The sequence below is a fragment of the Lactuca serriola genome, chromosome 4 (genome assembly GCF_051521515.1).
Source record: "Lactuca serriola cultivar US96UC23 chromosome 4, Lser_US96UC23_V15, whole genome shotgun sequence".
Classification (NCBI taxonomy): Eukaryota; Viridiplantae; Streptophyta; class Magnoliopsida; order Asterales; family Asteraceae; genus Lactuca; species Lactuca serriola.
This window is the reverse complement of record NC_136411.1, coordinates 369530002-369544516: the sequence shown is the minus strand read 5'-3', so window position 1 is coordinate 369544516 and position 14515 is coordinate 369530002. Positions and strand designations below refer to the sequence as shown.

General features: G+C 32.2%; 2 protein-coding genes across 3 annotated transcripts; one reads left to right on the top strand and one right to left on the bottom strand.

Moving 5' to 3' along the window:
* The first annotated feature begins 7769 nt into the window (after nucleotides 1-7769).
* On the top strand, nucleotides 7770-11200 carry LOC145097706 (protein LONGIFOLIA 2-like). Of its 2 annotated transcripts, none has more exons than XM_079035342.1 (5): nucleotides 7770-8135; nucleotides 8495-8547; nucleotides 8644-9789; nucleotides 10209-10368; nucleotides 10454-11200. In XM_079035342.1, exons 1-5 carry the CDS (start codon nucleotides 7985-7987, stop codon nucleotides 11107-11109), a joined length of 2166 nt encoding a protein of 721 aa, XP_078891468.1. In that variant the 5' UTR covers nucleotides 7770-7984; the 3' UTR covers nucleotides 11110-11200. The 2 variants fall into 2 exon arrangements, with proteins under 2 accessions (XP_078891468.1, XP_078891466.1); XM_079035340.1 differs by having other exon boundaries at nucleotides 8644-9798.
* Nucleotides 11201-11373: 173 nt separating this feature from the next.
* Nucleotides 11374-13155, bottom strand: LOC145097707 (uncharacterized). The gene is made up of 2 exons (XM_079035343.1): nucleotides 12923-13155; nucleotides 11374-12712 (listed from the first exon to the last, which is right to left on the bottom strand). The coding sequence occupies exon 2, from the start codon at nucleotides 12678-12680 to the stop codon at nucleotides 11595-11597; it is 1086 nt and encodes a 361-aa protein (XP_078891469.1). The 5' UTR covers nucleotides 12681-12712; nucleotides 12923-13155; the 3' UTR covers nucleotides 11374-11594.
* Nucleotides 13156-14515: the final 1360 nt, after the last annotated feature.

Genomic DNA, 14515 nt, shown 5'->3' with positions numbered 1-14515 from the left:
CGAATCACCGACTCACCGAAACTCCCGAACTAGCCATCATAACAAAATAATCATTAGGCCAAACATACATCCACTTATTTGGGCCAAGGCCAAAGTCCAAATCTTCTACAAAGTCCAATATTGGCCCAATTTACCAAATTGGGCCATCCGCACCAAATGGGCCTAGATCCAAGGTCCATAATAATAATTGGGCCCAAAATACTCTATCCATAATTTCTAGTTATGGCCCATAAATCCAACAGCCCAATAACAGCCCAAACTATAAGGCCCAAAATGAAAATGCCACAGATGAGGTACGCTGGGCGTACAACAATGCTCGCAACATGGGATCGGGACACTGGCTCGCTATGCGGGGCGTACTCACATGTTACGCGGGGCGTAACTTCGCTACTCATTAAGTTCCCATATCTTCTTAATGGCTTAAGCTCTTAAGCCCAAACTTCATATCCCTAGGCCAAACATGCCTAAGATTCATAAAGTCTCAAACTTTATCACTTGGGACGTCCATAAAGCTCTTAATCCAAGGTCTTAATCCATTAAGACCCACATATCTCACACATGGAACAACCACAGCCCTTGGGACCTCATTTTTCTCACTCAAGACCTCTCCAAAGGTCTGAAAGGATAGATCATCTCGGCCAACTCAAAAACATGCATCAAAAGGAGGACTTTTGGGACAAGAATGGTGTCAAAGCTTCACAACACATAGATCTATACAATATGAATGTCAAGCAAGAAGCTTTATACCTCAAATAGGCTCCAAAGGATGATGTCTTCCCAGATCTATAAGCTCCATCCGTTTCTCTCCTTCTTTGACAACTTCTCCTTTCTTCCTTTATGCTCTCCTTGCCAAAATAAGCTTTTCAAGGCCAAACACACCCAACAATGGAGGTGGAACGGTTATCTAGGGTTTATGAGGTTAAGGGAGAGCTTATGGAGGCTAGGGTATGCACCAACATGTTCCTTATATAGTGGCTGACCCTAATTTTAGGGTTTTAGAACTCTGAGAGTATGCTGGGCGTACTCAGCCTTGCACCCGCGTCCATATACGCCTTTACGCTGGGCGTAATCCCAGCTTACGCTGGGCGTACTCGGCGAGTCCCTAAACTTCATACTTGGCCCGCATTATTCTACTTTTCCCACAAGATAATCAAAATACCACTTCTCTTAAATCCCGGGGACTCACGATTAGGTACTTCTTAGGAACGGGGCGTTACACCATCTCCTAACCAATCATCAAGCCAAAAGAGAGTTTGAGAACCATCTCCTACCTGAAAATCAAATTTATGTCAATGACTTCCAGCCTAGCTGGAAAGAGACATCTGTTTTATACTCTTATGTGGTTGGGGGTTGGGAGTTTGACTCCTGCAAAACACTCTTTAAAGTTGATAAAAATATTTTATCTCCTCATGTACGGACTTTCTCTCTGGAATCCCTATGGGGTCGTGTCTGCCCTATTGTATGATTCGATCTTTGGGTCTTCGTTGAAATATTACGAATGGGCTTTGGTTGAGACATGTCGTTGTTCCAAAAAAAGAAGAAAATTTGATGCCCAGATTGTTACGCCCGTTTAGAGTTTTTACAGTATTACCCTAAGTTCCAGGAATAGTTTTTGGCCCAATCAGTAACCAATTTACGAAGACAATTATGGATCATGCATATAACACATCTCCATAAGTTGTTTTTCTCACTCGAAGACGAAATATATTCTAAAGATGAGGGGTTACAACATCTATATATTTACTATTGTTAAGAATTTATATTTTACATCTATTATCAATTATTTAATTTTAGATATGACGTAAAATAATATTCATATAGATGTGGGGGTGTGGGTGTGGGCGGGGGTGAGAATGAGGGTGGGGTTGGTGATGGTGTGAGGTGTTTGTGTGAGGAAAAATGATAATCCATGTGGATTAATAAATAATTGTTAAAAATAAAAGTGATGCCGGAAAGTAGTTTTATCTTTTTGATGAAATATATAATTAATGAAATTTAAAATCTAGCCATTCGCCAAATGACTAATTTCTTGACATACAAAATTTGATGGAATTATTCTATTCCAATTTGTTTAAATTTGTCAACCCCATCCTAATGCAATTTATATTACAACTAGTCGTGAGATATGTATAACATGTGTTTATTCGATATATATATATATATATATATATATATATATATATATATATATATATATATATATATATATATATATATATATATATATATATAAACATTTAGAAATTTTGAATTTATAACAAAGTAAAAAAAAATTATTGAATTATTGAAACTAACTGTTAATTTCTCTTTTAAATTTAATCAAATAATTTAAATAAATAAACAAAGAAAATAATTGTGTTTCAATTTAGGAATTTTGAAAGTAAAAGGAAATTTATATTAATTAAATTGATAGTCATTTATTATTACGTTTATTACAATTATTACATTTAAATAGTATGTGAAATTTAATAAAATAGTAAAAAAATAATAAAATGACATGTGAAAAAAAATAATTTAAAATAACCACAAATAACATGTGACAAAATGAATACAAGTATGACATGTGACCGGAAAAAAATATTTTTTATTAGAATAGATTACTTTAAATATTTTTAAAATTTATGAACCAAACATGTATAGTGTTTGTGGAAGATGCCATTGATGTTCCTTATAATTTTATAAAATTTTCATGTTTAAGAAGGAAACATTTCTAACACATTGGATGATCACATACATTATCAGTTTTATCTACCGTAATATTTATTCGAAGAATGAAATGCATTTACTTCAATATTCTGTCTCAAAGTGCAACAATTTTTGTTTTAGCTTATTAAGAAAGATGCATTATTTATTTAATATAATTTGTGTACTAATCTACGTATTACCTAATATTAATCATTGGAGGATATTAACAGCATGTTTTGATCCACATATTCTGTCACCATTAAAAAATATCATGCCCTTAATTATTAGTTTAAATCTTCTATTAAATTATATATTTATTCAAACATCATATCTTTTTAAACAAAGAATTAAAATAGGCCACAAAAGCATATAAGATATCAAACATGAGGGTTATGTGTACCTAATCTAATATCATAAAGTCTAGGAAGATCTTGAATCTTTATTATTTTAATATGATATTGTATCATTATCATTATTCAGAACTAATGCTATATTTGTTATAATACGGAAAGAAAAGCACACAAAAATAAGATATGATGAGTGATTTTAAATGTCCTACATATACTTCTATTGCTAAATAATGATTGTAATAATCATATCATTAATTTATAAACTCTAAAGAATAAACAAAAGTAAAAAAGTTGCCACATCGATCCTAGAAGCATGCAAATAAGTTACATGTTTTAACATGTTATCTAACCATTTTATTTATAAGTAATTGATAACAAATAATCACATAGGATTGTGTCAAAATATTATAATTAAAAAGATAATGACAAGTAATTAATATGAAGATTTGGATTAGTAGGTGGATGTGAAATAAAAACAGAGCATGTGCCATTAGGTAAGCTTTGATTTCATTATCTGGCCATTTCTGTAATTTGATTATACTTGACGCTGATCTTTGACTTTGACTTTTTCATCCTAAAATGAGATAATTTTTGCAATTGTGTGATTAGTTGAAAATCGAACTTATTATAAAATTGATCATCAACCTTTTCAAGATGCATTATTTTTAGTATAGATGAGATTGGTTTTAATTGAATGTAAACATTTATTTTATTTAATTTAAACTATTTAATGAATATTTACTACATAAATCATATTATTCCACTAATAAATCGACTTTTTACAATGTTAATTCATTACTTATAGAATAAGAGTACACTTATCTCACTTTCAACTTATATACTTATTTCCTCATTTGATGTAGTGTATATATATATATATATATATATATATATATATATATATATATATATATATATATATATATATATATATATATATATATATATATATATATATATATATATATATAGAGAGAGAGAGAGAGAGAGAGAGAGAGAGAGAGAGAGAGAATATACCCTTAAAGGTATATAAGCTTAGGTACTCAAAGTCAACATAATACATCGTTTTGTATAATATATATGCATTATAATGTTCTTAAACTTCATTCCTTAACTTGATTTACTTTCAAAATTTTCGAAATTTCATTATTATCTCCTCTAGGGGTGAGCAGAAACCGCACCACAACTAAAATTAACCGTAAAAACCGCATAAACCGCAACCGCAATAAAAACCGATTGTGAGGTTTTCTGTTTTTCAAAAACCGCAAATTTACGGTGCGGTGCGGTTATGAGTTTTCAAAAACCGCAAAAAAAACCGCACCGCATATATTATATACAATTTTTTTTTATTAATTATTAATATATTAAATATTAAAAATAAGACAAGTTTCATGAATAAAAGATGGATAAAATACTAGAAGACAAAAGTGCTGGTTTTTTCTTATGTTTAACTTAGAAAAATGATGAAATTAGACAATTTTAAGATATTTATCTAATTACTATTGATTTGACATTTTTAAGATATTAGTTGTTTGTGATTTAAGTTATTTATCTTATACCTTATGGTTTTTTTTTATTACTATTACAAGTAATATGTTTGAACTTTTAAAACCGTTTGAGCTCTAAACTGTGGTTAAAAACCATACAAAATAACCGCACCAAATTCATGCGATTAATAACCGCAACACAGAAAAACAAAACCGCACCGCAAAAATAACCGCTTAACCGCACCGAAAAATAACCGCACCATGCGGTTTTGAAAATGGATTAACCGCATTTACGATTAGTGGTGAGGTTTTGGCTAATAACCGCACCGAATCGCACCGCGCTCACCCCTAATCTCCTCTTACATCACAACTTTCTCCCGAACATCTACCAGCTTATACATATTTTAGTTGAAAATGAACATTATGTAAGAGGTAGATAATGGTAAAATTTATAAAAATCTTGGAAGTAAATCAAGTTAGGAATTGAATTTTAAGAACTTTAGATAATTACAATGTATATATGATACAAAACGACGTAGCATTGTAAGTTTGGATGCCTAAACTTATATATATTTAAAGATATATTCACTTTGTCCATATATAATTTGTACAATATTATATTTTAGCCAACGACATATTTAATACATTAAAAAGCTATATTAATTTTTTTTCGTGACCTCTTAGGCCTTGGCTAAATAATCCTCCCCTAAGTCCGTGGAGAAAAAAGTAGTGTCATATCCAATATTACTGCCAAAAATTATATTTATTTATAATAAAGAAATAGATAATTCATAAACTAAAAATGGTTGTGGGCAAACTAAGAAACAAGAAGTGGGGATGTCCTCTTTGTTAAAGAGTCTTTTCATAACATGTCTTGCTCCCTAAACCACCAAATAACTTCAACACCACATCTTGCTTTCTATTCTTATTTCCCAATTTTATAATCTATGATTGTTCCTTCAACTTGAAATGCAATTTAAATAATTATTTTATTAAAGCAAAACACCAAAAACTAGAAATAAATATTATCTCAAATCATGCTTTGAGCCTTTGAGAGCTTTCAAATGTAAGTTCTAAAAGTAATTAAGTAGACAATTTTCATTTATCTCGAATAAACTATCTTAGCACTTTATATACATATGTAATTTTTTCAACTTTTAACCTTAAACAATCTAAAAAATCATAATATGATCATTTTTAACAAAAACCCTTGAAGCTTATTATAGAATAGATGATGGAAAGTGTTTCTTTATCCTTAAGATTTGGACCCGAAACTTAGATCCACAAAACTTTTATGCTCTTTCACTTCTTTTCATGTGATGAAAAAGAGATAAGAGGGAATCTTGACTTGCAAATAACATTCACTTAACAAGTTGTAACCCTTGTTTAATGGTCACACAATCTTCAAACCCCTTTTTAGAACCCTAAAAAAATGTACAAAAAGATACATCCTATTAAATATACACAAAGATATTCAAATCAAACACACCTTACAAGAATCATATACCCCGATTCTAATCCACCTAAACTTTTAACAAACTAGAAAAAACAACCGATAAAAATCAAATACAGCTACAGATTCATCCGACGCTGTCTTATAAACCGCTTTATTTATGTGGGGTCCAAATGTAAGCTAAAGTGGTATGCTAATGGAGCTCCATTCTTGTTGTAACATAGTAAGATTAACTTGATTGATGACACATGATGTTTGCTAATAGTTGGTGAATGTTTAGTGAAATTAAGGCAAACAATCCTCATGTGAGGCCTTTAAGCATGTGATTATTCACCCAAGACCAACCATCATAGTCAACTACCCCACCATACCCCTACCCTACCCCTACCCTACCCCTTAAAAATCAAGTTTATTTGGATGGATGGATGGATATATACCAAGTACAAAAGTACATACACATAAAGCATGCATGCTTTACATTACTTGTACTTTGATAATCATGTATGTAGACAATCATTGTACTCCCTATGTACATGGAGCCACATGATGAATCAATGAATTCTTATCATTCCTCTCATGATTTCACGTTAGTAATGTCGTCACAAGTTGTACCTTATGCAGTAAAAATAGTACAAAAACAGTTACCAAGTCGATTTTCAAGATGTACTAGGTGCTTTCACCATGCTAAAATAAATTACTAACCACCAAGCAAATAGATTGGTCCAGTTTCGTATATAATTCTAGACCCTACATAGCTACATTCATGTAAAGTACTACTACTTAAGCATAAAGTACAACCCACATAAGCTTATATAAGTGTACTGATATTTAAAACGAAGAAGATGAAAGAAACGATAAAGTCACTGTACACATTTTCAACAAGAAGCACTTGCTATGCATGTTTAAAGCATAGGTACAAGTATTCGATGCATGAATTGACTTGAAAAGAGTATAAAGTTGGCATCTTTACATTAATGAATACCAAGAAAGTGAAATTACTATTATACCCACAAGAAAAATGCAATCTTTACTAATTTATTTACAAGAAAAATGCAATCTTTAATAATTTATCTACAAGAATAATACAAACTGAATAAATATAAAGAGAGTGAAATTACTATTTTATCTAATAAACTATTTTAAAGAGTATAAAGTTAACAACTTTAGAATAATAAGTACCAAGAAAGTGAAATTACTAATATACCCACAAGAAAAATTCAATCTTTACTAATTTATTTACAAGAAAAATGCAATCTTTACTAGATTATCTAAAGAAAAATTCAATCTTTTTACAGAATAAATATAAAGAAAGAGAAATTACTATTTTATATTTTATATAAATGACTATTTAAAAGGTTATAAAGTTTTTATCTACAATAATAAGTACCAAGAAAGTGAAATTACAAATATACCCACAAGAAATATGAAATCTTTACAAAACAAAAAAAATGCAATCTTTCTACCAAATGAAGCAAAAAAATGCAATCTTTCTACAAAATGAAGCAGTATCGATGATTTTAGCAATAAGGGTATTTTGGTAAATTTGGAGAAAAGAATGGTCTGCAAAAGGGGTTTAGAAGCTGCAAATTGACAGAGGATACAATGTACATGCACTTTAGCCTCCACAACTGACAAACTTCACATGAAGGGGCCAGACATGAGACCCCATCCACATGGAAGTATAGATCTAACCACATCCATACCCAAACTTTTTCTTTTTTTAAAAAAATATTAAAATATAAATACAAATATAAAAATAGCAGCAATTTTCCCTCTTAAATCTTGAAACTTTCCTCACATAAAATAATCCCACCAAACTTGCATATATTGCTTCAAAGCCTAAACCTTTTTGCAGTCTTTTCTTTGATGAGCCAAAAAAAACAAAAGAGAAAATTCAGTTCTTAATTCTGTCTTCTATGAACAAGAAAAGCATCTTACTCATGTCCTGCTTTTGTGAAAGATAAAAAGGCGGCATCAGTGGTGGTGGGTGGTGGTTGGTGGTGGTGGAAATGGCTACTAAGGTTGTGTACAAACAAAGAGAAGAAAAAAAAGAGTTTCAGAAGCAGTTTGGATGCATGAATGGACTTTTTCAGCTCTTTGATAGGCGTTACCTTCTTGGTCTACATCGTAATGGCCGGAATCAGAAAATGCTAACCCCAGGTACCAAATATTTTTACTTGACCATTTTGCCCTTGATAAAAAAATACTGTGTATTTTAATGTTTGATTAAACATTCACTCCATATTTGGCCTTGGTAAAGTAAGGGTAGTTTTGCAGTTTTTAACCACTAATACTTTTTTTTCTTTCCAAATTAACCATTTTGACTTTGGTCAAAGTTGTTAGTTTGGAAAAATATATTTCATGATTGGAAGTAGATAAACCGCAAAATTGCCAAAAATGTAAGGGTTTTTATGTAATTATAGTGGCAATTTAGTTAGGCATTATGAGCATTTAAATGATAAATGGTTAAATACTACAACTTTTTATATCTCAAGATAATTATGGATTGGTTTTTTTAGGTGAAGGTGAAAATGGCAAAAAGGAGATCAAGAATTCATCAGAGAAAGTTGAGGTAAATATCAAGATTCATGAATGAAACCAAAAAAGCTTTTTTAACATATGTGAACAAGGGCAAACATGTAAATTTTTACTTGAATTTTGAATGTAGGAGATAAATACAAAGAGGGTTGTGATCGAAAAGAGCCGAGTGTCGATTGAGTCATCAAGAAACTCGTTTTCATCATCTTGTTCATCAACCACTTTCTCATCTTTAGAATGTAGTAAAAGGGTACATATGGAAATGCAAATTCCCTCTTTATCCACATCCCCAAAATTACGAAAAAACCAACAAGATTGTTCTTTACCAGATATTAGAGATGTGGTGAAGAGTTCGATGACTAGGACAATCCGCGTGGCATCAGCCAAAAATATAGAAAAAGAAATGAAGCACATTGATTCCCCAAGGCCTTTTGTAAGACAAAAATCGGTTGAATTTGAATATGAAAGAAAAGATAGAAATCTTGCAAAAGAAGCATCAAGATTGTCTTGTGATGAAAGGGAATCCAAGTATTCTTTGAAGTCAAGTTTGAAAGTCAAAGAGGTTCCAAGATTATCGTTAGATAGTAAGCAAAATAAAAATTCCAAGAATACCCTTGATCAAACCCAAGAGGTAGGAAGTAACAAAAGACCTTCATCGGGTGTTGTGGCTAGGTTGATGGGTTTAGAGGGTTTTCAAGATTCCAATCTTGAAATTGAAACCTTGAAGAAGACTAAAATACCCTTTTTGGATCATGAATTGGTTTCAAGATTCAAGAAAATGGAAGTGAAAAACGGGTCTTTTTCGGTTTATGGTGAGATGGAGAAAAGATTGAGTGGAATTGAGTTTAAAACATCAGGGAAGGATCTCAGAGCACTTAAGCAGATACTTGAAGGAATAAAGAACAAGGAACAATCTTTGGAGACCAAGAAAAAAGTCAAACCAGTCAATGGGACTAGACGTGAACTAGTGAACCGGGAAGTCAAACCGGTTAAGTTGACTTTGACTAAAGTCGACCATGGTGAAAATGGGAACGATTCGTTTGGAAGGAAAAAGGTCAAAGATTTGACTCCAAGAAAAAAGAAGGTGGCTGGTGGGCCACCAAGATTAGTGGCATGCTCAAACTCACCGGATAAGTTGACCGGAGAAAGAAAAAAGTCAAAGAAAGTCTCGTCTGATTTGACCAGAGTCAAAAAACAATCAAATTCCAAAAACCCAAAAACCAAAATGAAAAACAAAGAGGAAACAAGAAATGATCAGCCAAAAGAAGATCACAAGGTGAGTGAGGTTAGTTCTGTCTTTTAACATTTACAAATATATTTCTTACTAATAACTAATAGGGTTAATGTCATAAAAGACCTTATATTTTGTGTTTTTTTTTTCGGATTAAACTTTACCTTTACTTTTTTTTTCCTAAAAAAGACCTTGCATTTTTTTCATTTTTTCCGGATGTGGCCATTTTTAGTTATTTTTTTCCAAAAAAACTTGTAAAATGTGAGGGGTGTTTTTGGGAAAAACTAAAAAAAAATGAGGGTTTATTCGGAAACAGTTAGAAGGTTGAGGGTTTGTTTGCAAAAAAAAAAAAAAGACAAAGTTGAGGGTTTTTTCGGAAAAAGTGAAAAAAAAGAAAGTCTTTTACGAGATTAACCCTAACTAATAAGTAATAAATTACTTAATTTGTCCTTTTTGTTTTTCAGGATAATTTTGTTGAAAGATTGATAGAAGAAGAGACACAGACACCAATTGTTGATCTTCCAAAAATTACAATTGAACAACCGAGTCCTGTTTCAGTTCTTGATGTGTTCTACACAGAAGACACACCTTCTCCATTAAACAAGAAAGACACTGCTTTCAATGGTAAATACTAAAAACTGAAATTTCAAGAAAAAGTATTTGCATAAAAAAAATTGACAAATTTTCGTTTGATTGTTACTCTTTTCAGATTATGAGGCTTTAGACTTTGAGGAGAATCAAGAAACAGAATGGAATCAAGTGGAGGATTATTCGGATGATTTCAAATTGAATTTTTTCAACTCCACAAATGAAGAGCATGAATACATAAGTGAGATATTATTAACTTCGGGTTTTTTAAAAGATATAGAATCTGCAATCAGAATAGTTCAGATTCATCCAACGGGTAGTTTGATAAAACCTGATTTGTTCCACTTTTTGGAGAAAAAAGAACGATTTACAGATGATGAATGTCATAAAAAGAATGAAAAATTAAAAAGAAAATTGATATTTGATTCTGTGAATGACATTCTTCTTAAAAAATTAGTAATTTTAGGCTCTTTTGATATGTGGAGTGGAAAAAGAAGATTAGGGATTCTGAATGGAGAAAAGTTACTGAAAGAATTGTGTTCAGAAATAGATAATCTCCAAACTGCCCCTGAGAGATATGTGTATGATGAAGATGATGAAGTGAAAAATCTTGTGAGTGTAGATGTGAATAAATCAGAAGATTGGGGTGAGTGCTGTTATGAGGTTCCAGGGGTAGTTTTGGACATAGAGCGGTTGATTTTTAAAGACTTGATTGATGAGGTTGTGAATGCTGACATGGCGCCACGTAGACAGTGTAGGCGATTGTTTCCTATGTAGAACTAGTAGTTGATTCATGTTCTAATGTTTATCTACTGATTATAAAATTGTAACTATTGAGTGCATATAAATTATAATAGAAAGTTAACTATATTACTGTATACGTTAAAAGTCAATCACATATTGTTGTTTTATGTTGCTGCTATTGATAAATAAATTCAAAAGAAGAAAGTTGCAAAATTTCTAAAAAAAAATATAACATCATATTTCATATTTCATATTTCATATTTCATTCATAAGATTAAATAAATGGAGTAAAACAAGTAGGCAAAAAGTAAAGAATTTTAATTGAAAAGAATTATCATTGACTGGGAACTACAAACATACCTCAGAAAACCTGTTAATGTGGGAACATTCAACATTCCCCTCTAGTAGATATATGCCCTTGACTTTGATTTTGACTTTGACTTTTGACTTTGACTACTCCGGAATTAGCATGTGCTGCTAGGATTCCAAACTAGTATACAAACCCTAATCTAATGTTCCTAATTTACAACTGAATCATTTCCATTATGCTCTTCAATATCCATTGGTTGTTGTTGTTCTTTCACAAGTTTCTCTGTTGTTATCTTTTCTTTCTCATCATTCACAAACCAAGACACAACTTCTGCTTTTCCTTTCTCATTGTGTTGTGTGTCTGTAGTATCCAAGGGCTTTTTGGGAATGTGAAACTTCATTTGAACTGAGGGTCTATTGTTCAAAAGAACTTTTCTGCTACCTTCTTCTGTATCACAACCACTGTTCTGATTAACTGCCTGATTTGGTGGAACAATATCCAATGAAGAAACATGATTCCCCCATGAGCTGTGATTTTGTACCTCATTCTCATCTTCTTCTTTAAGTTTACTAGGAATTGAAACAAAAGAAACCTCCTTCTCCCCAGGTTGCAGAGGCACAGAAAGGAAAGGGTTGTTTGGGAATTCAGATTCATTACGTGTCAAATTTTGCTCCAATTTTGAAGATGGTTGCTCAAGGATCCTCTGTTCTTGCTCAATTCTATTAGGGATCATTCGAGTTTCTTCAGTAATGGATGGAGGGATGCTAATATATGTGTTGGAATCAGGGAATTTAGGTAACCAAGGAGGGATGATGTCTGTTGGGGGTGTTTCTCCAGATTGCAAGAAACTTGGTGTTAACTTTCGTTCTTTGATAACTGGAAAGGAAGGAACAGAGTAAGCAAATCCTATTTCTTCAGATAAATTAACGAATTGTGAAATCTCTTTGATGATACCAGATCCTGATAAACAATGATCTCTATCGGAAGCTCCTAGAAACCCTTGTGAGAGACTCAAATCTTCCAACCCTTGAATTATATCAAACACATTACATTCTGTTCTACCAGCTAAATTAGCGTAGAAGTTTGATGTCTTCCCAATCTCACGGATATATTTGCAGGCCACATCAGAGAATGTATCAAGTGCAGACTGCTGGAAACCTTGAAACCCTACACTCTCACATACTTGAGCCACTGCAATTCTCGCAATCGCCTGTGGAAATTCATCGTTTTTCCTTCTCTTCTTCAAAGCTGATTCGATTTCTTTTGAACTCTCGCCACCTCCTCCATCGCTCATATTAGCAACTTCATATCACTTCATTCCAACATCTTCGACATATCAAACAAATCGAAAGAAAAAGAAAAACTCAAATGGCTGAAACTAAACGAAAAAAACCCTAATTTTTAAATCTCTCGTGAATTCGATTCATTCGTTTCCAATAATCTTGAAGTTGTTCCACTTATGTATATACACTCTCAAATCGCCGAATGTAAATCTAATGCAACAAGTATCCGAAACAAAAAAAGAAATGAACTTACCGGCGGTATGCGCACAGGGCTTCAGTGATTCGGTAAATTCAAAAACGGGAATTCAAACACTTAGACAAACGAATTTATGAACACTTGCTGTTTGAATTTGAAGAGCGGGGAATTGATTTGGGTGAATCAAACATCAAAAGGGTTTTGAATAAACCTTCGAGTAAAACCCCGGATCCGTAGAAAGATGACCCGAGTTCTAGAGAGAGAAGGATCTGATGAGAGAGAAAGAGAGGTTGTCTTTGGTTTTATAGGAAGTGAATAGGGGAGCGGGGTGGCTTAATGCAGAATGAGTAAATTACATAAACGGTCCCTGTAGAAACTCCAATATGCAGTTCTAGAATAAAACGTTTTTTTTCTTACACTTTCAAGTCCTCATCGAAAATTTTCACAATTTGGGTTTCAAAAATTTATTTGTCAAATTAAGTCTTCAATTTTGAACAGAATGTCTGTTTTTGACCTAATATTTAGGGTTGTAAGAGAGATGAATGTTCAACAAACCATTCGTGAATTGCGCGGCAGGAAGTTCGTTTATTTAATAAACGAACGAACATAAATGCAAATTCTCGTTCGTTTAGTTAAACGAACGAATATGAACAATAGTCTCGTTCGTTCATTTATGTTCGTGAATGTCCGTTTATGTTCGTTTATTTATGTTCATATATCTTCAATTATTTTTTATTAGATTAATATATTATATGTTCGTTTATGTTCATATACGTTCAATTGTGTTTGTTTATCTTTGTCCGTTTATGTTCGTTGAGCATGTTCACGAACATAAACAAATAAACATGAAAAAGGTAATTTGTTAAATGAACGGACAACACACTAACTTACTTAATCAACAGAGGACCCATAGTCCCTATAAGGTTTAGAACTTCCGAAGAGGAATGACAGGGTCGAGAGATTACACTCACATACTTGAAGATTTCCGGTTGTGTCTCTTATGTGAAGATCAAGGATTCTAAAATAGACAACCTCGAGGAAAAGGAAAATAAATGTACCTTTATAGGTTATGGGTTGGATGAAACGGGTTGCCTCTTTTGTCATAACTAGAATAAAAGGGTTATTAGAAGCTAATATGTAGTGTTCAACGTGAATATCTAAAGGAGGACGAGATTGAAGCAAGCCTTAGCTAGGAAAAGCAACTACAAAAGAAGAATCAAGTTTAGTTTGATGAAATCTCTAATAAATACATTGTGAAACCTATTAGTACTCAAATAAATATATAGATGAAAGTTCAGGAAGTAGTGGGAGCTCAGATAAACTAAAGATAGTGTAAGTGTAACATATGTTTCTTATAACATGCATTACTATTGTCACGACTTAAAAATCAAGGGTAAAATTTTCATTTTTATTATAGTCAAATACAATTGTTACATAATCCAACCATTCAAAAACATTGCTTAATTAAAACATTTATCATAGTTACTTCCCCAAAGCACATAATGCGGAAAACACAGTTGTATGCGCTGCAATCAAGTCGGGCCCTTCCTTTCAAAATCGATGATACCTGAAACCATAAACAAAAATGTAAGCACGAAGCTTAATGAGTTTCCCAGAGCATACCTTACGCAATCCACATAACCACATAAT